Source organism: Exophiala mesophila (assembly GCF_000836275.1).
Source record: "Exophiala mesophila strain CBS 40295 unplaced genomic scaffold supercont1.3, whole genome shotgun sequence".
NCBI lineage: Eukaryota > Fungi > Ascomycota > Eurotiomycetes > Chaetothyriales > Herpotrichiellaceae > Exophiala > Exophiala mesophila.
Window position 1 is genome coordinate 1974816 of NW_015622506.1, and position 18671 is coordinate 1993486.

General features: G+C 50.7%; 3 protein-coding genes across 4 annotated transcripts; 1 reads left to right on the plus strand and 2 right to left on the minus strand.

The window, feature by feature from the left end:
* Window positions 1–17: 17 nt before the first annotated feature.
* Window positions 18–7409, minus strand: PV10_04316 (uncharacterized protein). Its single transcript, XM_016368857.1, has 4 exons — window positions 6973–7409; window positions 6879–6919; window positions 3479–6825; window positions 18–3427 (listed from the first exon to the last, which is right to left on the minus strand). Exons 1-4 carry the CDS (start codon window positions 7146–7148, stop codon window positions 584–586), a joined length of 6408 nt encoding a protein of 2135 aa, XP_016224645.1. The 5' UTR covers window positions 7149–7409; the 3' UTR covers window positions 18–583.
* Window positions 7410–10227: 2818 nt separating this feature from the next.
* Window positions 10228–13545, minus strand: PV10_04317. 2 transcript variants are annotated; one of them, XM_016368858.1, is made up of 3 exons: window positions 13005–13545; window positions 11077–12948; window positions 10228–11024 (listed from the first exon to the last, which is right to left on the minus strand). In XM_016368858.1, the coding sequence occupies exons 1-3, from the start codon at window positions 13513–13515 to the stop codon at window positions 10960–10962; spliced, it is 2448 nt and encodes an 815-aa protein (XP_016224646.1). In that variant the 5' UTR covers window positions 13516–13545; the 3' UTR covers window positions 10228–10959. The 2 variants fall into 2 exon arrangements, with proteins under 2 accessions (XP_016224646.1, XP_016224647.1); XM_016368859.1 differs by having other exon boundaries at window positions 10228–12948.
* Window positions 13546–14158: 613 nt separating this feature from the next.
* Window positions 14159–16659, plus strand: PV10_04318 (acetate kinase). Its single transcript, XM_016368860.1, has 3 exons — window positions 14159–14695; window positions 14758–15574; window positions 15623–16659. Exons 1-3 carry the CDS (start codon window positions 14307–14309, stop codon window positions 15659–15661), a joined length of 1245 nt encoding a protein of 414 aa, XP_016224648.1. The 5' UTR covers window positions 14159–14306; the 3' UTR covers window positions 15662–16659.
* Window positions 16660–18671: the final 2012 nt, after the last annotated feature.

An 18671-nucleotide genomic window follows, 5' to 3' on the forward strand; every position in this document is an offset into this window, starting at 1 on the left:
TAAATGGAACAGAAACCTATTGTAAAATGAATTGATCGAATCTGCCATCTACCTACCAATTTGCTCTCTATGATACATTTCCCATTGGTATTGATCTGCAGTCTTCTGTTCAACGTGAAAACACATTTCCTCCCAACAAAGCTCATCAAATCAATAATCATTTGCATTTCTTTTTTGCCATTTTGCGGCCATTGCATCAACTTCTACACATCAGCACGTAAATCAAGTGCAAGAAACGAGCCTCGACAAGAGTCCCGTTGAAACGAATGAAGACCGTGCCATTGCCGTAAATTCATCCTTGCTCCAGGCTTCGACAGTTGCGTGTATCTCGCCAGTTCGTGTCAGGTCCAGCTGTCCAAACTTCTTCATTTCATTCGTAAAGCGCTGTACTGGGGTATCAGATATGACTGACTGTGCGCGCTCACCATGCTGACTGAAACTTTGTTCCAAAGACGATTGAAATGCCACCCATTTTGATCCTGTCCCTTTAACTTGTCCCTTTTTTCACCTTGTTCTCAAACTTAAAGCCACGAAGTTAAGCTGCAGCACGGTTGTCTATGTTGCGCTTAAATTTTTCAAAAGCTTAGGCCACTGCAACTTCGTGTGTCTTGCTATGCTTTGCGACTGGAACACTGTCAAGTGGGGACCGTCGCACAATGCCCCCAGTAATCGGGAGGATCGATCCAGTTCCCATGAGATAGCTGTCAACTTGACGAGCACATTGGCGACCCTCGTTGATACCCCAGACAATCAGAGATTGACCACGGCGACAATCGCCCGCGGCAAACACACCTGGAAGATTGGTATTGTAGTGTCCCTTGGGAGTCTTGATATTCTTGCGACCGTCGAGTTCGACCTCAGCATTGAAAAGATGCTCATCAGGTCCCAAGAATCCCATGGAAAGCATGACAATGTCGGCAGGGAAGTATTGTTCACTGCCTTCCTTGGGTTTCATGTCCCAACCACCAGTGGCACTCTTGGTCCACTCGACACGTGTGGTGTTCATGCCAACAACTCGCCCATCTTTGACATCGAAGTCCTTGGTCATCACACAGTACTCTCGAGGATCTTTGCCGTAGTGCGTCTTGACTTCTGTGTGACCATAGTCGACTCGGTAGATTCGTGGCCACTGGGGCCAGGGGTTGTCCCGAGCACGCTCCGGAGGAGGCTGAGGCAATAACTCGAAGTTGGTGATGGATTTGGCACCATGTCGGAGAGATGTTCCAATACAGTCATTTCCAGTATCACCACCACCGATGACAATGACGTGCTTGTCTTTAGCACTGATATACTTGCCATCGCTCAGTTCAGAGTCCAACAGCGATTTGGTATTGGCATGCAAGAACTCCATTGCGAAATGGATGCCCTCTGCCTCACGGCCCTTGATCTTGAGATCTCGAGGTACTTGGGCACCAGTCGAAATGATGACAGCGTCGTTGCTGCTTCGGAGCGACTCAAGACTAACCTCCTCGGTAGGTCCCACGAGAACACCAGTCTTGAACACAACACCTTCAGCAGCCATGAGATCAACACGTCGCTGGACAATGCGCTTGTCAAGCTTCATGTTTGGAATTCCGTACATCAGGAGGCCACCAACTCGATCAGATTTCTCGTACACAGTAACCGAGTGTCCAGCACGGTTGAGCTGATCGGCAGCAGCAAGACCAGCAGGACCGGATCCAATGATAGCAACGGTCTTGCCAGTTCGCTCGGTGGGCGGAGTGGGAACCATCCAGCCCATCTCGAAGCCTTTGTCGATGATGGCACATTCGATGCTCTTGATTCCGACAGGATCCTCATTGATTCCCAAGACGCAAGCGCCCTCGCAAGGTGCTGGGCAGACACGGCCTGTGAACTCGGGGAAGTTGTTGGTCATGAGAAGGCGGTTGAGAGCGTCCTTCCATTGATTAGCGAACACCAATTCGTTCCATTTGGGAATGATGTTGGAGATTGGGCAGCCAGTATCGGATTGACAGAAGGGTACACCGCAGTCCATGCATCGTGCAGATTGATACTTAAGCTCGTCCTCGTTGAGTCGACTGGATAGCTCTGCCCAGTCCTTGGTTCTTGTTCGGGCGTTACGATACTTCTCGCTTCGACGAGTATATTTCATGAAACCTCGGGTCTTGTCAAGAACGAGAGCAGCCTTCTGTTTGGCCTTTTCGGCATCGCCATTGATACCTTCCTCAATGTCGAGCATCTCAGCCTTCTTTTGCTTGGCTTCTTTTTCCTGGGTGACTTCACGTTGCTCTTGATGAAGGTTTCTGACAGGGTTGCCGGCGAGTAATGGTAATGGGTATTCTGCCTTCTTGGCCTCTTCCGCTTTGGCAGCTTGTTCTGCGAGAACGCGCTTGTAGTCAGTGGGAAGAACCTTGACGAAGCGAGGAAGGGCACGGGTGAACTCGAGGAGGATGCGAGCTGCGAGCTCAGAGCCAGTGTAATGATGATGATCCTCGATCATGCCTCGAAGGAAAGCAATCTCTGTGGGGTCTTCCACGCCGGAAACTTCAACCATCTCCATGTTAATCTTCGAGTGGAAGTCCTGGTTCATATCAAGAACATATGCGATGCCACCCGACATGCCTGCAGCAAAGTTGCGACCAGCGCTGCCAAGGATGACAACCCGACCACCAGTCATGTACTCACAGCCATGGTCACCAACACCTTCGACGACGGCATTGGCCCCGGAGTTGCGAACAGCGAATCGTTCGGCGGCAACACCACGGAAGTAGCATGTACCCTGGGTAGCACCATACAAGCAGACATTGCCGATGAGGATGTTTTCCTCAGCCTTGAAGACGGCGCTGCGAGGAGGGTAGACAATAAGTCGTCCGCCAGAGAGGCCTTTGCCGACATAATCGTTTGCATCGCCTTCGAGTTCAAGAGTAACGCCAGGTGCGAGGTACGCGCCGAAAGACTGACCGGCAGAACCTCGAATGTTGACGTGGATAGTGTCCTGGGGTAGACCAGCCTCGCCGTATCGCTTGCTGATGTGGTAAGATAGAGTTGCTCCAAGAGTTCTATCAGTGTTGACAATATCGGTTTCGATGCGGCAAGGAAGTCCCTTCTCAAGAGCAAGTTCTGATTCGGAGATCAACTTATTGTCTAGACGGGTGTGGAGCTTGTGGTCTTGCTTTCGAACGTTGTAGGTGGCTACTCCAGGACGGATTGAATGAGCTGGTGTAAGGATGAGTGACAAATCCAGATTCTCGGTCTTGGGTGTGCGAAGATCCTCGCGAACTTTGAGAAGTTCTGCGTGACCAACCATCTCATTGACAGTCCTGATACCAAGCTTAGCCATGATTGCACGAAGCTCGTTGGCAATGTAATAGAAGAAGTTGATGACATGCTCGGGGCTTCCTGCAAACTTCTTTCGGAGGACTGGATCCTGAGTCGCTATTCCGACTGGGCATGTATTCAAGTGGCACTATAATCATGTTAATAATTGAGCGAGGATGGGTAGAATGAAAGAGCTTGCCTTTCGCATCATAATACATCCCATGGCGATCAAAGGAGTGGTAGCAAAGCCCCATTCTTCGGCTCCAAGCAGACAAGCAATAGCAACATCACGTCCGGTACGAAGCTGACCGTCTGTTTGAACGATGACACGGCCACGAAGATCGTTGAGAACCAGAGTTTGATGCGTCTCGGCAAGGCCCAGTTCCCAGGGCAAGCCGGCATACTTGATACCAGTCCATCTGGAGGCACCGGTACCACCATCATGACCAGAGATCAGGATGTGATCAGCCTTGGCCTTGGCAACACCAGCAGCAACAATACCGACACCAACTTCGGACACCAACTTGACGGAGACACGAGCTCGGGGGTTGGAGCACTTGAGATCGTAGATCAATTGTTTCAGATCTTCAATGGAGTAGATGTCGTGGTGAGGAGGTGGGGAGATGAGACCAACACCCGGTGTAGAATGTCGAGTGCGAGCAATAGACTGGGAGACCTTGTGACCGGGAAGTTCACCACCTTCACCGGGCTTAGCACCCTGAGCCATCTTAATTTGGAGCTCATCGGCATCAGCCAAGTAGTTGGAGGTGACACCAAATCTACCAGAAGCAATCTGCTTGATGGCCGACCGCATGGAGTCGCCGTTTTCCATCTTCAAGCTTCGCTCGGGGTCCTCACCACCTTCACCGGTGTTGGACTTGCCACCAAGGCGATTCATCGCGACGGCTAATGTCGAGTGGGATTCCATGGAAATGGAGCCGTAGGACATGGCGCCTGTCACGAATCGTCGGACAATCTCAGTCCACGGCTCAACTTGATCAATCGGCACAGGCGTACGCTGTTCGAAATCGAAATCAAGCATGCCTCGGAGAGTACAATTCTTAATTTGTTCATACTCGGACAGAGAATAAGCCTCGTAGGACTTGTCATTCTTGGTTCGAACAGCATCCTGAATATTGGCGATGCTGACTGGGTCGTTGATGTGAGGCTCACCACCATCACGCCAATGGTATTCTCCAGATTCGGGCAAACCGGGAATTTCGCGGATATGACGGGATGGATAGCCCTTTTCGTGGAATGCGAAGGCATCTTGAGCAATAAGATCAAACGTCATGCCCCGGACGCGGGTGGCTGTGCCGGCAAAGCAGCGGTCAACGACACTATCATCGATACCAAGAGCCTCGAAAATCTGGGCGCCCTTGTAGGACTGCAAGGTGGAGATACCCATCTTACTCATGACCTTGAGAATACCACCATCGCAAGAGGACTTGTAGTTTTCGATGATCTGTTGATCGGTGAGCTTCTTGCGGATAAGGCCCTCACGGTTGAGCTTCAAGATGCATTCCATGGCCAGATATGGGTTGATACCATCAGCACCATAACCAACCAAAACACACATGTGATGAACCTCTCGAGCCTCGGCAGTTTCGACGATGAGCGCAGCTCTGGATCTCCACTTGTTACGAACCAAGTGGTGATGGACGAGACCAGTGGCGAGGAGCGAAGACACGGGAACCCTGTCTTCAGAAGTGGCACGATCCGACAAAATGATGATCTTGTCACCAGCTTCGATTGCAGCGGTGGCAGCATCGCAGATAGAATCAAGAGCGTCTTTATAGCCGTCAGTGCCGGCCCACTTGTCGAACGTGATGTCGATGGTCTTGACAGTCCAATCCTTGTTGTAGGAGTTGATGTTCTGGAGCGCGTTGAAGGTCTCAATTTCAAGAATGGGCGAAGGCAGCAAAAGGCGTCCGCACTGAGAATCTTCCATCTCCAAAAGGTTACCTTGGGGGCCGACATAGCATTCAAGCGACATGACAATAGCCTCACGAATTGGATCGATAGGAGGGTTGGTGACTTGGGCGAAGAGTTGTCTGAAGTACTCAAAGAGCAAGCGTGGCTGTTGAGCGAGACAAGCCAGAGGAGCGTCGTTGCCCATGGAGCCCAAGGCTTCCTTGGAATCGGCGGCCATGGGGCCTAGAAGCAAGCTGACTTGCTCGAATGAGTAGCCAAATGCACGCAGTCGAACGTCCTCTTGGATGGTGGATTCGCTCAGCTTGAAGCTCAAGTCCATCTCCTGGGCGAGGCCTTCATAGACGGTAGGCATTCTCATCAGGTTTTTGTCGATCCACTGTCGGAATGGCTGTCTGCTGGCAACCGTCTCCTTGAGTTCGGCGTCATCAATGATGCGGCCAGCTTGTGTGTCAACCAAAAGCATCTTGCCAGGCTGCAATCGACCCTTCAGGATAACTCGTTCTGGCTCGATGGCAATAGTGCCGACCTCTGATGCGCACACAATTCTATCATCGTCTGTGACATAATATCTGCAGGGTCTAAGACCATTCCGGTCCAAGTTGGCACCGCAGTATCGGCCATCGGAGAAGGTGAACAGAGCGGGGCCGTCCCAGGGTTCCATCAAGCAGGCGGCATACTCGTAAAAAGCGGCCTTTGCAGGGTCCATGGCATGATTTCCTTGCCAGGCTTCAGGAACCATCATCATGACGGCTTCAGGAAGAGACAAAACACGATTCATGACGAGTAGCTCCATGACATTGTCAAAGGCGGCAGAATCAGAACCGCCATCTTCGACAATGGGGAAGAGTTGCTCGAGCTCGGGGCCGAAAAGATCTGACTTGAGCACACCCTCACGAGCACGCATCCAGTTCTTGTTACCTCGTAGCGTGTTGATTTCACCGTTGTGCGCGAGCCATCGGAGAGGCTGTGATCGATCCCAGGAGGGAAATGTGTTTGTTGAGAATCGAGAATGAACCAAGGCGAAGTGAGCCTCGTAGTCGACGGAGACGAGATCATGATAGTATTGATAGACCTGGACGGGTGCGAGCTGACCCTTGTAGACGATGTTGCGGTTGCTGAGGGAACAGACATAGAACCATGGCTTCCACCGAACATCGTGTGAGACGGTCTTTCTGAGAATGTAAAGCTTTCGCTCGAATTCTACATCATCGAATTGCTCGGGGTCAACATTGTCAGGCTTGTTTCCAGAACCGTAGGCAGAGGCAAGGACGACGACGGGCTGTAGGATAATGGGCTCTCGAGAGAGCGCGGCGGGGCCTAGGAGAGTAGAATCTCGAGGAACTTCTCGCCAGCCCAGTGTCCGGAGGCCAAGACCTTGAGCAGTGTCTTCGAAGCTGACGGTGGCATGCTTGAGCATCTCCGTGTCAGGCTTGAAGAAGAGGTTTCCCACGGCATACTGACCCAGAGGAGGCAGTTCTACGCCGACTTCTCTGGCAAAGTTCTTGATGAAGAATTTGTGGGGGATGGATGTCATGACACCAGCACCGTCGCCATCTCGAGCATCTGAGCCGACGGCACCACGATGGGTCATGTTACACAAGAGATTGCGAGCTGAGAGGGGATTAGCTGCGGAATATGGGATTTGTTGACAAGGTAGCACTCACCATCGCTAACAATTTTATGGCTTGGCTTGCCCTTGATATGGCTATGAATCGATGAGCAAAACGTCAGGAAGGAACAAAGGATGGTGCAACATACGCAGCGAAGCCTACACCACAGGCATCCTTCTCGAGGCTAGGATCGTATAGACCTTGCTTCTCTGGCAAAGCCTCACCCCAGCCATAGCCCTTTTCGGGCTTGTAGGGAGTGTACTCTTGCTCAACGTCGGATGGATCAATCTCTTGTTGTATGGGTTTCTCCGCTTCCAGGCCCATCCTAGAGTCGACGAGCGACAAAGGATCAGATGGCAGGGCGTTAAAGAGTGGTGAGAGGTGGCCTGGATGCGGCAGGAAGGTGGGAGGCGAGAGAGAGGGCGAGAGTGTGGAGGACGAGTGCTCGCAGGGATGTCGGGAATTGATGAACAGCAAGGAGGCTGTTGCTCGGTGGGATCAAGTCTGTATTGCAGTATGCGAGATGGCAGCGTCGAGTCTTGACAGAAAGGGCAAGCAGAGCACTGGATGAGATGCAAAAAAAAAGATGGAAGAGAGGGTAGGTAGACAAGAGGCAGAAAGAAATTGGGTTCTAGGATGTGGGGTTTGGAGGTGTACCGACGAGATCTTTCGCTAGCGTGCTATGGACTGACCACTGAGATGGATATTTAGGACCAAAGGGGAACTCTATCTGTCTACGTATGGACCGACCACGGACTACGGACAATCAGGTCACTGCTGCGTCTGTCCGTCAGGCTTAACCAGCAGCCAGCGGATGTTGGCAGCTTGAATAGCCGTGTCCTGAACCCAGTATGCTCGACCGACTGCGTGGCAAGAGAAGCAAGTCCGAGGTCTTTTTTGGGCCTTAGCTCGCCCGCTGTAGTGTTTTCTAGGACCAACGAGTAGGGGAACAGGTGTCTAGGTGTCGTAATTCATACATATAGACGACGTTGCGTAGGCGGGTTGGTGGGGAGGAGCAGGGGTGTACGGGCACGAGGTGGGTATGGCTATAGGCTGCATCTCGCCTAACACGACGGAGAATGCTTTGTGCACCCAGCTGCAAATGCAGTGAACGGTGGACGGTTTCCCGGGAGGGTTGGCCCTTGGAGGCTCGTGGGCGTCACACAGCTTGTTGCTATGGTGGGGGATCAAGCCAGAGGCACCTGTGGCATTGTGGGCGAACCCAAACTCTAGCTCGTAAAAGGTGGGAATAGGTGGGTATCCCTGTCACTGTAGGTGGTTCCTCCACCATTGCGGGCTCGTCTCCATCATCGTGCAGCTTCTTACATGTGCTGATAAGGACCCCACTAGCCAATCGCAGCCTCGCTTTTTGACATCGATTACCATTTCGATTCTCAGCAGGCAAGTTCAGTGTCCGCTACCGGCGTTTGCTTGGCTGGATGCGGCTTGGAAAGTCTGCACCTTGGCCTTGCGCGAGCCTCAAGCTTGCCTTGCAGTCTCTAGCCTGAAGACAGAATTATTTGCCCCTCGGTCCTCTCAGTGCTTGTTAGATCCCCTGCCCCTCTAGGGACCTACCTTACCTAGAGTCTACATACGAGGATGTCTGTGTACTCCGCACATGCCAGTGAATTCGTGTGTCATGTCATGCTGCACTCCACCTGCAATCCAGCGGCAGATCTGGAACGGTGCTCGCCTACTGCACAAAGGAAGGCTCTGGCTTGGACACTCTTACTGGCTTAGGTAGCTTCTTCGCCTCGGATTCTCATCTCGGCCAAAAACTGCGGCCAAATGACCTTCGGCCTTGACAGCGAGGCGTGGCCAACTCCAAACTCAACCTGGCCCTCAGCCTTGAGTTATTGGATGCCTAGAACTCGAGATCAAGCAAAAAGATTTGTTGCCTGCACTCTGTTCGCCCACGCTGACAGTGGTTCTACGCTTACCACCACCACGACACTACTGTTAGCACCGCACCAGACCACGTAGACATGAATAAATTTTCACAGGCTGGTCCTTGATTCTCGTCAATTTTCTCCCACCCACCACCCGACGTTTCCCGATCCAAGAGACCTGACACTGATGATAGGAATGAAAAACTTTTCACCATGGATGATTGCTTCTTGGTGGATATCAACCCATCTTGTCATGCCAGGTACTTCCACCTGCCTCCGTGAATTTGCCGGACAATAATGGGGGAATTTCCAGGCGATGACTCGTTCCAAGGAGCCAGGATCATAGTGTCCACAGTAATTGTAATTCTCACCAGGTTAGAATATTGCCCAGTAGTAGAGACGAATGTGGTCACTACTAATATGTGATTTTGCGTCCATCGACTGTACTCACAAAGCACCTGGTGAACGCCTCGGCATGTCCTATTTGGGATCTGGACATTCTTCATGCAAGTGGGCTGTACTTTTAGCAAGTGCACCCCACGCTTTGTCGCTTCGTCTCGTGAGCGACCAATCGTTTATGCAATAATAGTGTCACAAGAGCAGTGCATTCAATCTATCTCCCATCCCCTCAATCAAGCCCGATGCCGTGGCCCTGCCAAGGATACGAGAAATTCGATGTTCACATTGTTTTGAGCAAGTCGTACAAATTGCTAACGACCTCGTTTCTCTATGGTGATGGGACATTACATGGCATTTAGGCGCCCGTCACAATGTCGCACACGTGGTGATTACACGAGGCAGGTACGCATATTGGCAGGCATGTGCTTACGCAGAGGGCAGGTGCCATTTCCACTCCTCATTAGTTCTGCACTTTCCATTTATTGTTTCCTCGACTGTTACAAGCAATGTGACTGGACGTTCAGAAGGAGCTCGCGGAGTTGAACGGAAGCTCCGGCGAGCCAGTGACCTCGACTCGAATTTCTATTACCTACCTACCTTTAATTTGTGTGCATTCTCTCACTCGGACTCTGACTACTCAACTCTTCTCTCCTCTCCTTTCCCCCGGCGTTTCTTTCTGAAAAGCCTGACCCACGGTAATCTCCATTACTGCACCTAAGCACTCCTCTTACAGATAACATGATTCGTTCAACCTTGCACGGCAACTAAAGTCGGCCCCGAAGTCGGAGCAAGGGCACAAAATTCCCTGTTGGACAGCTCCACCGTGGCCCTGCATGACATTTTACACCCCAGAGAGTTTTGTCGGCCAGAAGCTCGAGCTCGCATGTTAATCCGACTGGTCTCATTGGCTCCTTTGTTTTCTATTGTTGATGACCCTGACATGCGTTTTTCCCCTCGGCCGCCAAATGTCACAGCGCACGGACCACCACACGCCTCGGCTCAAAACATGACATTTCCCCGAGCCGGATTAATAGAGTACGAGTGGCTACTGGCTGCAACATGGAACAAATTGGTGTCGACGACGAATAATGAGAGAACACTCATAAGATATTGAGGTCCAGACTGCGGTTTCGAGTCCTATACATCCTCCCTCGACATTACCAAATATGTTGCAGGTGACATTTTCCTGCGAGTGGAGACATGTCATTGTGTTTCTTCCCTTACAAGTACCCTCTGAGAAACTAACTCGAGATCTTCAGGTGGTAATGCATCGCCATCTCGATATTCATCCTCGCCAACCATGACACAGTCGTCTTCTGATCGCTTATGGTCACCCACCCACCATTGTACCGCCGAGCTGCGAAGCATACCCCTCTTTTCGTCCCAATCGAGTACGGCGTCGAGCGCGTCTGACCTCCTCCGAACTAGACCAGGCATAATTTCTGTCTTGTTCTTTTCTTGACCTTGACCAAAGTCGGCCGCCATCCTATCCATTCCCTATCTTGCCTTGCACCGTCTTGGGAGACCATTTTAGTGAACATACATCCGTCGTCGAGGTCACAGCCTCTACAAATATCCCAAATTGTCTCTTGTCCGGAGTACCATGGTCAAAGACCGCATCGTGACTATGCTACTTTGAAACAAGGATTGTGACAGGCAGAGTGATTGGGTCGATCAGGTTCAAGATGTTGGCATTACCATCTGTTTTGAGTGATCGGACTGTGCCCATACGAAATGCGGTGCTAATTCCCAAGGACTCTACGACATTCTCAACACCATGGTCCAAGAAAAGTGAAACTTGATCGAGATGGCCTCCCTCCCGTTTCCCATTCCAAGATACCCGAGTATTAGCCCTCGCTCAAAGAGCTGGAGTCGTTCTTGAACAGGCCAACATTGCCCAAATGTTCCGGGTCTGCATCAAAAAGGTAAGCCAGACTGTAACTGTGGGACATGAGTCAACATACCTGTCTTTTCCTCGACGATAAACCTCTGCGTCTTTTTGATCTCCCCCTCGAGCTCACTCACCAGCTCGTGAAGATGCAAGCGGACTAGGTCATTGGACAGCGCTGCGCCTTTGACGGCCTGAATCGCCACATGATACCGACTGGTCTCGTTCAACAGCATCATGTTGAATGGCGTGGTTGTCGAGCCTTCCTCCTTGTAACTTGCAATTGTCACTCGGTTCAAGTTCGGCCGCCCGAATAGCAAGCCCTTCAACTCGTTTGCATATCCGTGGTAGTTGAAATGGATGGGCACATCGGAAGTGAAGAGGGCGTCGAATGCGTCGTCGGACAGGGCATGGGGGTGACTGCTAGACGCGCCGAGGATCATAAGATCCGTCACATTGACCACTCGCACCCGAAGCGCTGGTGCCTTCTTCCGAAGCAGGTCTGCCGCCGCAATAACCTCAAACGTTAATTCAGCTCCGATGCCCACGAGAATGACGTCCGGATTCAAGCCGTCGTCGGTACTGGCAAACTTCCAGACTGAGGCGCCTGCACGACAATGGTTTTCTGCTTCATCTGCCGACAGGAACACCGCCGAAGGTTGCTTGCTGCCGACCATCAGGTTCACGTAACTCTTGGACTGAAGACAGTGCGCCATGGTAGACAGGAAGGTATTGGCATCCGGCGGGAAGTACACTCTTGCAGCGTCGGGTTTGAGGTTGAGGACTGCTCCAATGAAGCTGGGATTTTGATGCGAGAAACCGTTGTGCTCTTGCCGAGTCCAAGTGGACGTCTCCAGGTAGTTGATACTGCCGATTGATTTGCGCCAAGTCAACTCGCGTGCCATTTTACCAAACTTTGCGTACTGCACCATCATGGTGTGGATGATACCCAGGAAGGCTTCATAGCTAGGAAACAAGCCCACTCGTCCAGTCAACGTGTATCCCTGCATCCAGCCTTGACATTGATGCTCAGACAGAGTCTCAGTCAGCCGACCACCCTGGGCATTGGAGAACTGGTCCCACTGGAAGTTCCGACCAGTCGAGTTGAGGACGGCGTCGAGTTTGTTGGATTCGAATTCATCGGGTGAGAAGATCCGAAACGTCGAGGGGTTGTCCTGGACGACTTGGTCTAATAGCTTTCCCACCTGTTTCATGGAGCTTTCAGAGGAGCCTTTCTTCACTGCAAGCTTCCGCCAGTCCATGGGCTTCAGTCCCTCATATACATTGTAGCACTTTTTATTTTGACCCAGTCGTCGCTCTGGGTTCTCAGGAATGATGGACTTGATCTCGTCAATAACATCCCCATTCTCCTTGAAGAGCTCCTCCGGTTTATAGGACAACAGCCAGTCTTGGAGCATTTTCAGTTCTTCTGGGTCAGTCTTTGCGGCCGCGAGAGGGACTTGATGTGCTTTGAATGAACCCTCGACAATTTGGCCGTGGACCTTTTTTGGGCCAGACCATCCTTTGGGGGTTCGAAGAATCAAGACAGGCCATCGGGGCTTCATGATGGGCTTCCCACTCCTGGCAGCGCTTTGGATGCGTTTGATCTCAGAAAGTGCCCATTCGAGTGAACTAGAGAGATCTGCGTCGATATCATCCAAATCATCGACGACTCTTGGCTGATAGCCGTAGCCCGTGAAGAGCGCGGCCATCTCTTTGTCGTCCATACAACCATATATGGTTCTCTCGCTGATTTTAAAGCCATTGACATGTACAATAGGAAGGACGGCTCCGGATTCTGCTGGGTCAATGTACTTGTAACCGTGCCATGCGGTGGCAGTGGGACCGGATTCAGCCTCTCCGTCGCCTACAATGCATGTGACGATGAGATCAGGATTGTCCATAACGGCCCCGAAGCTGACACTCAATGCATAGCCGAGCTCGCCACCTGGAGATCAAAGGTCAGCGACATAAGATCGAGTTCCTTATCGCGGACGAGCTTACCTTCATGTATAGCACCGGGAGTTTCAGCGTTGATATGGCTAGGGAAGCCACCGGTTGTACTGAAGCCGCTTATCAACGTGGCTAATCCTGCAGAATCCTGGGAACAGGCCGGATAGAACTTTGTTAGGGAACCCTCCAGCCAAAGATTGGCTAAAATAGATGGGGCACCGTGTCCTGGACCGACGACATATATCATATCAAGATCATGCTCCCTAATCAAGATATTCAGGTGGGAATATACCAAGGTGAGTCCTGGGCATGTGCCCCAGTGACCTAGCAGTCTTGGTTTGATGTCGGAGAACTTGAGATCTCGCTTTAGCAGGACATTGTCCTGTAGGAAGATCATGGCGGCAGCAATATAGTTGGCCGCACGTCTATACTTTGCAATGATATCGTTCGTCTTGTTAGCCAAGGTTGGCTTTTCCAACTTAACAAGCAGGTCAGAGACATAGTCGGGGATATTTGAAGGAGCCGGCTGCGGATTCGGACGATCAATCACTTCCCCAGGCATGGTGAGCAAAAGGTCAGTCGGTCAGTTAGGATATCGTTAGGATCCAAAAAGAAGCAGGAAACTGGTTAGTCTAGGTAAGTATTATTTATACATAAAGACAAGCTGTCGCAGCGACACCAATATTAGGTCGTACATTTGAATTTTTCCCTCTGGAAAGCCGGCACGCAGTGCTACTTCATGATGCCAATGATCTTTTTTTACCTACCTGCGTAGGCACAAGGTCAATTGGGGGTTATCAGATTGTGACGTTTGATATGAGATAAAGTTGGAAGTGATGCAATTTGGTTGGAGACATATCTCCAATGTCGCCAATTACCATCTTTTCACATGCAGATCCGGGAGCGGAAGGATATTTTGGATTTGAATATGGTTTGAGACAACGACGGAGGACGCGAATATCATGCTAGGTGTGCCAGGTCCAGGTTGCACCGCATATATAGGAATGAAGAGGAAGAAGAAGAAGACTCAGGGTGGCCTTTACATGAAATGACGGCGACGTAATGTCCATCAACATCAGCAGAAAGAGAAGGTAGGTGTAAACGATAACCAAGTCGCGCCTTCCTTACGTGGGACTTGAAATCCCCTGACTAAGTCAAGCTTTGGCCGCTCCTTCCGCTTGTCAAGCAAAACGTGGTCTGACCATCACGATCGACTGCATCTTGGACCTCAACAGACAACATCTCTCGGCTTCTGGCCCAGAGAGCGATATATTTATATGTATCGTGTTGGCATTGGCCTCATTGTTGATTTAAGACCTCCAGCACAGACATCTGAGCAACAATTAGCCAGTCATGGCCAACATTATCCTCTCCATCAACGCAGGCAGCTCCTCGTTGAAGACGACAGTATTCCTAGAACAAGGTCCAGCCACCTCCAAAGGGCTCCGCCGCTTGGCCTCCGCAGAAATCTCGGCTATCAACTCGCCCCCCGCCAAACTAAAATATGTCCGTGGTGCTCATAAACAATCCTCCGACGCAGGCCAAATTCACAACCACACCGAGGCCTTCGCTTATGTCCTAGATGCCTTCATCTCTGACGCCGAGATCCCCGAGGTCTCAGGCAAGGACAGCATTCACTATGCGTGTCATCGAGTGGTCCAGGGTGGGGAGTACACTGGGGTGCATCTGATTGACAAGGATACCTTCCACAAGATTGAGAAGCTCTCCGACCTCGCCCCATTGTGAGAGATTGATTCTCCTCTGCCATGGTGCCTAGCGAGAAACCTACTGACTAATGTTGCAGACACAATGCTTCTGCTGTCAGTTTGATGACTGCCTGCCACGATGACCTCCCAAAAGCCATCAACGTTGCGTGTTTCGACTCTGGCTTCCACAATTCCATGCCTGACTATGTCAAGACGTATGTCATCGACCAGAAGATTGCGCAAGAGAAGGGACTTCGCAAGTACGGCTTCCATGGTCTGAGCTACCAATACATCACCCGGAGAATCGCAGAGTTTCTCGACAAGCCCCAATCCGAGACCTCCATCATTGCTCTGCACCTGGGAAGCGGCGCATCCGCCTGTGCCATCAAGAATGGCCAATCAATAGATACCACCATGGGCTTGACACCCGTCTCCGGTTTGCCGGGAGGTACACGATCCGGAGATATTGACCCCAGCCTGGTCTTCCACTATACTTCCGACGCCAGTGCTCTCAGTCCCAATAGTACTAAAGACCTCCATATCTCCACAGCAGAAGAGATCCTGAACAAGCAGTCAGGCTGGAAAGCGCTCACTGGAACGACCGATTTTTCCAAAATCGCCGATCCAGATGCTCCCGACACCCACAAGCTTGCCTTCAATATCTTTGTTGACCGAGTTATCGGTTATATCGGCAACTACTACGTCAAGCTTGATGGCAAAGTCGATGCCTTGGTCTTCTCCGGCGGCATTGGAGAGAAGAGTGCTTATGTACGTCAAGTTGTCAGTACCAGGGTCGCCTGCTTAGGCTTTACCCTCGATTCAGAAAAGAACCAGCAAGCCTCTGATGGCGATGATGTTGTTGACATTGGAACGAGTCAAACCAAGCGGACCTTGGTCTGCCAGACGGATGAAGACGTGAGTTAGACTCCTCTTTGCATTTGCACAAACTAACATCAGCTGCAGTTTGAAATGGCTTTCAGTGTATTGAACTATCCGAAATGAACTCGTTCCTGATCTGGCGGCCTTAGAATCAATGGCAGCTTGAGGTTGGCTGACTGCACGGCCTCAATCATTACCCATTGCTTTAGACAACTGTCTTTATAATCTGGCAGTCTCCCATCCACACATCAAACCTCAAACCTCCCACCTCACCCCACTCCCGGATGCTTTCGGTATTTCACCTTGAGAGCCCTCGTATACACGATCTTTCTTCCTCTCGATCTTGTTCACGTCATCTCTAGCGAGCTTCTGGAATCAGCCATTCTCTCTGCTGCATAACAAGAGTGGGTACAAGTGGATCTTCGGTTGCATCCAACGAGGCACTTCGATCCCATCTGCAGCTGCTGTCGCATGCAATACGCTTGGATAAATCGACTTAGGGTCAACATTAAGCCATCTTCTCGGCGCCCTGGAAAGTTTACATTCAAAGCAAATCTAATATCATGTGCATCTTGAGACGACTCGGGGTAGAATGGATAGTCCAGTATTGGGAGCTAGGTATTTTTGAAAATTTCCAGCCATGCCAATCTCAGCGTCTCAATTACACGGACCTCCCACGAGGCGTGAGAGTCCATTGGTTTTAGTATGCCATGATCGGGCTCGACAATGATGTTGCGGAGTTCCTTTGGGATCTACCATAGATTTGTCATGTCACAGCATCCACCAAGCCCACTTTAGCCCATCCTTCGGTCGCCAGTGATTAGTCACACCATTGCAGAGCCGATGCCGACCTTCATTATTGGAACCGAAGTTCCGCTACGCCCGAAGCCTGTTAGACACCTTACGGAGTACAGTTCCTGTGCCTGGCAGTTTTGGCAATCGTCACCAGGCGTCCTCATCATACAACGTCACACTGCCGCCATATCCCAACCTCGGCACCAAGTCAGCAAGGCCCTAAATCGACCTTTCTATCAGCTTTTTAGGGCCTTGGAGGCTCAAGTAGCGTAGGCAGCAAAAATTAAAGCCTTTTCTTAAAACCTTCTAGCAACTACCTGAAGCGGTACTGGTTGACATTATTTGCAATAGACCAAGCTGACAGATACAAGCTAACATCAGCATCTCTCGTCTTGAGCCAAGTACCACTATTCTGCCATTCCAAATTGCTGGAATTACTCAACACCGCTCATAATGACTTTATTCATGCTTTAACAAAGGTATAAAAGGTACAAGATGATAAACGTGCTCGCTTTGCAAGATGAGATATCTATCGTTACCTAATGATCACAGAGAATTTTACACGAGAACGACAAGATGCAGCTCTTTCACCTCGCTTTTCTATCTCTTTTTGCAGTTGTTCAGTCGACCACTGCGCAAAAGTCTTACACATGCAGTGACTTCATCGTCCCAATTCCCGTCGATAATGTAACAACAATCGTTCCTCCCCTTCCTGCGGAGTTCGATCAGTACGCTGCCACCGCACTCCTCAACGTCGTCACGATTCGCACCCCTTCGGTTCCAGAAGTGAACTTGACGACTTTGACAAAGACGTTCAATATCAGCGTAGAGTACTGTGCCCCGAAGACGCCAGGACCGGAATCCTCCACTCTTTTCATCAACACGCATGGACTCGGCTTCAACAAGTCTTATTGGAACTTTTACCTCCCCAACGCGACCGACGATGCGCAATATTCGTACGTTGATAGTATCGCTGGGGCTGGTTACAGCACGTTATCTTGGAGTCGTCTCGGCATTGAGCCCTCGACTGTTGCCGATCCATTGACAGAGATACAGGCCACTGTGGAACTTGCCTTACTGGCTGGACTGACGACGCTGGCCAGAGTCGGCAACATCACAGGGGTCCCGATCCCAGAAAAGGTCGTTCATGTTGGACACAGCTGGGGCTCACAACTATCACTCGCTCTCGCTGCAGTGGCGCCCGAGCTATCTGACGGTATAGTTCTCACCGGATATTCGAATCGCGTCGAATACCAACCATTATTTCTTGCTTCGTCCGGTTTCCGTCTTGCATCTGACAATATTCCGGAGCGATTCCCTGAGGAACTGTATCCCCCCGGCTACATCACATGGGTGGATAAGTTCGCCAACCAATATTCATTCTTTGAATATCCCTATTTCGATTTGGCAGTCCTCGAGCAGGCCGAGGCAACCAAGTACCCCTTCACCTTGGGAGAACTTTTGACCGCAACCATCATCCCTGGGGCAGCTCCCGAGTTTACTGGGCCGGTACTCTATTTGGCAGCAGAGCATGATCTTATCTTTTGCGGTTCCAATTGCACCGGCCTGTTCGAGGAGGATAGCCCGGCAATTCAAGCGTTCAATGGCAGCAGTAACGTGGAAGCTATTGTTCTACCTCACTTTGGACATGGTATCAACTTGCACAAGAATGCCACGGCTGCATATGACTTGATCTTGGATTGGGCCGCTGATAACGGTCTTTAGACTCGATCTAAGCCGCGGTTCACCAATATGTTAATATGAGAGATGGCTCAGGACGATGACTCAAGCTCTTGTACAGTATCTTGTCTGGCACTTCCCAACGCTGTTACCGGGTGGGTGGGCATCTGAGGCAGTTGTGCAACTGTATTTGACTCTGTGCGCATCACCAATACCTGCACCATCTGCGGCATAAACGGGATTAAGTAGTCTCATAATTTAATTCGAATCAGTTGCAGATACAGTATTTCGTTGTTAAACAATTATCAACCACAGAGTTGATTACTGACTGAATACGAAGAGGACCTTATCCCACCAGCACCAGGCCACTCACTACCTTCGGGCTCATCTCCCTTGTGTTCTCTCGCAATTCGATGTTGTGCTCAACAAATCGCCATCAGTCAGTCAGCATTCTTGGGCGCGGTACTAGGAAAATGTTCCGCATGGACATCGCCTTGACTACCATAATACATGACTTTCTTCCCCGTCAAGAAAGCAAAGTACCCACAAACTCCAGCATCAACACACTCCTGAGAAAACTCATGATAGGTCGCTTTTCCAGCCTGCACTCTTCGCACTGCCTGAACCACGCCATCTGCATTCCATATTGCATCAGATT

What these genes read in the sequence shown, in the direction of transcription:
- PV10_04317 (XM_016368858.1), bottom strand. Translation starts at nt 13,515, where the DNA reads ATGCCTGGGGAAGTGATTGATCGTCCGAATCCGCAGCCGGCTCCTTCA. An exon ending in TCCCGGTGCTATACATGAAG is followed by an intron (nt 12,949 to 13,004) that starts GTAAGCTCGTCC and finishes TTTGATCTCCAG; the next exon opens with GTGGCGAGCTCGGCTATGCA. An exon ending in TATCGTCGAGGAAAAGACAG is followed by an intron (nt 11,025 to 11,076) that starts GTATGTTGACTC and finishes TTTTTGATGCAG; the next exon opens with ACCCGGAACATTTGGGCAAT.
- PV10_04316 (XM_016368857.1), bottom strand. Translation starts at nt 7,148, where the DNA reads ATGGGCCTGGAAGCGGAGAAACCCATACAACAAGAGATTGATCCATCC. An exon ending in TGTGGTGTAGGCTTCGCTGC is followed by an intron (nt 6,920 to 6,972) that starts GTATGTTGCACC and finishes ATCGATTCATAG; the next exon opens with CCATATCAAGGGCAAGCCAA. An exon ending in CCATAAAATTGTTAGCGATG is followed by an intron (nt 6,826 to 6,878) that starts GTGAGTGCTACC and finishes ATCCCCTCTCAG; the next exon opens with CTCGCAATCTCTTGTGTAAC.
- PV10_04318 (XM_016368860.1), top strand. Translation starts at nt 14,307, where the DNA reads ATGGCCAACATTATCCTCTCCATCAACGCAGGCAGCTCCTCGTTGAAG. An exon ending in CTCTCCGACCTCGCCCCATT is followed by an intron (nt 14,696 to 14,757) that starts GTGAGAGATTGA and finishes CTAATGTTGCAG; the next exon opens with ACACAATGCTTCTGCTGTCA. An exon ending in TCTGCCAGACGGATGAAGAC is followed by an intron (nt 15,575 to 15,622) that starts GTGAGTTAGACT and finishes CATCAGCTGCAG; the next exon opens with TTTGAAATGGCTTTCAGTGT.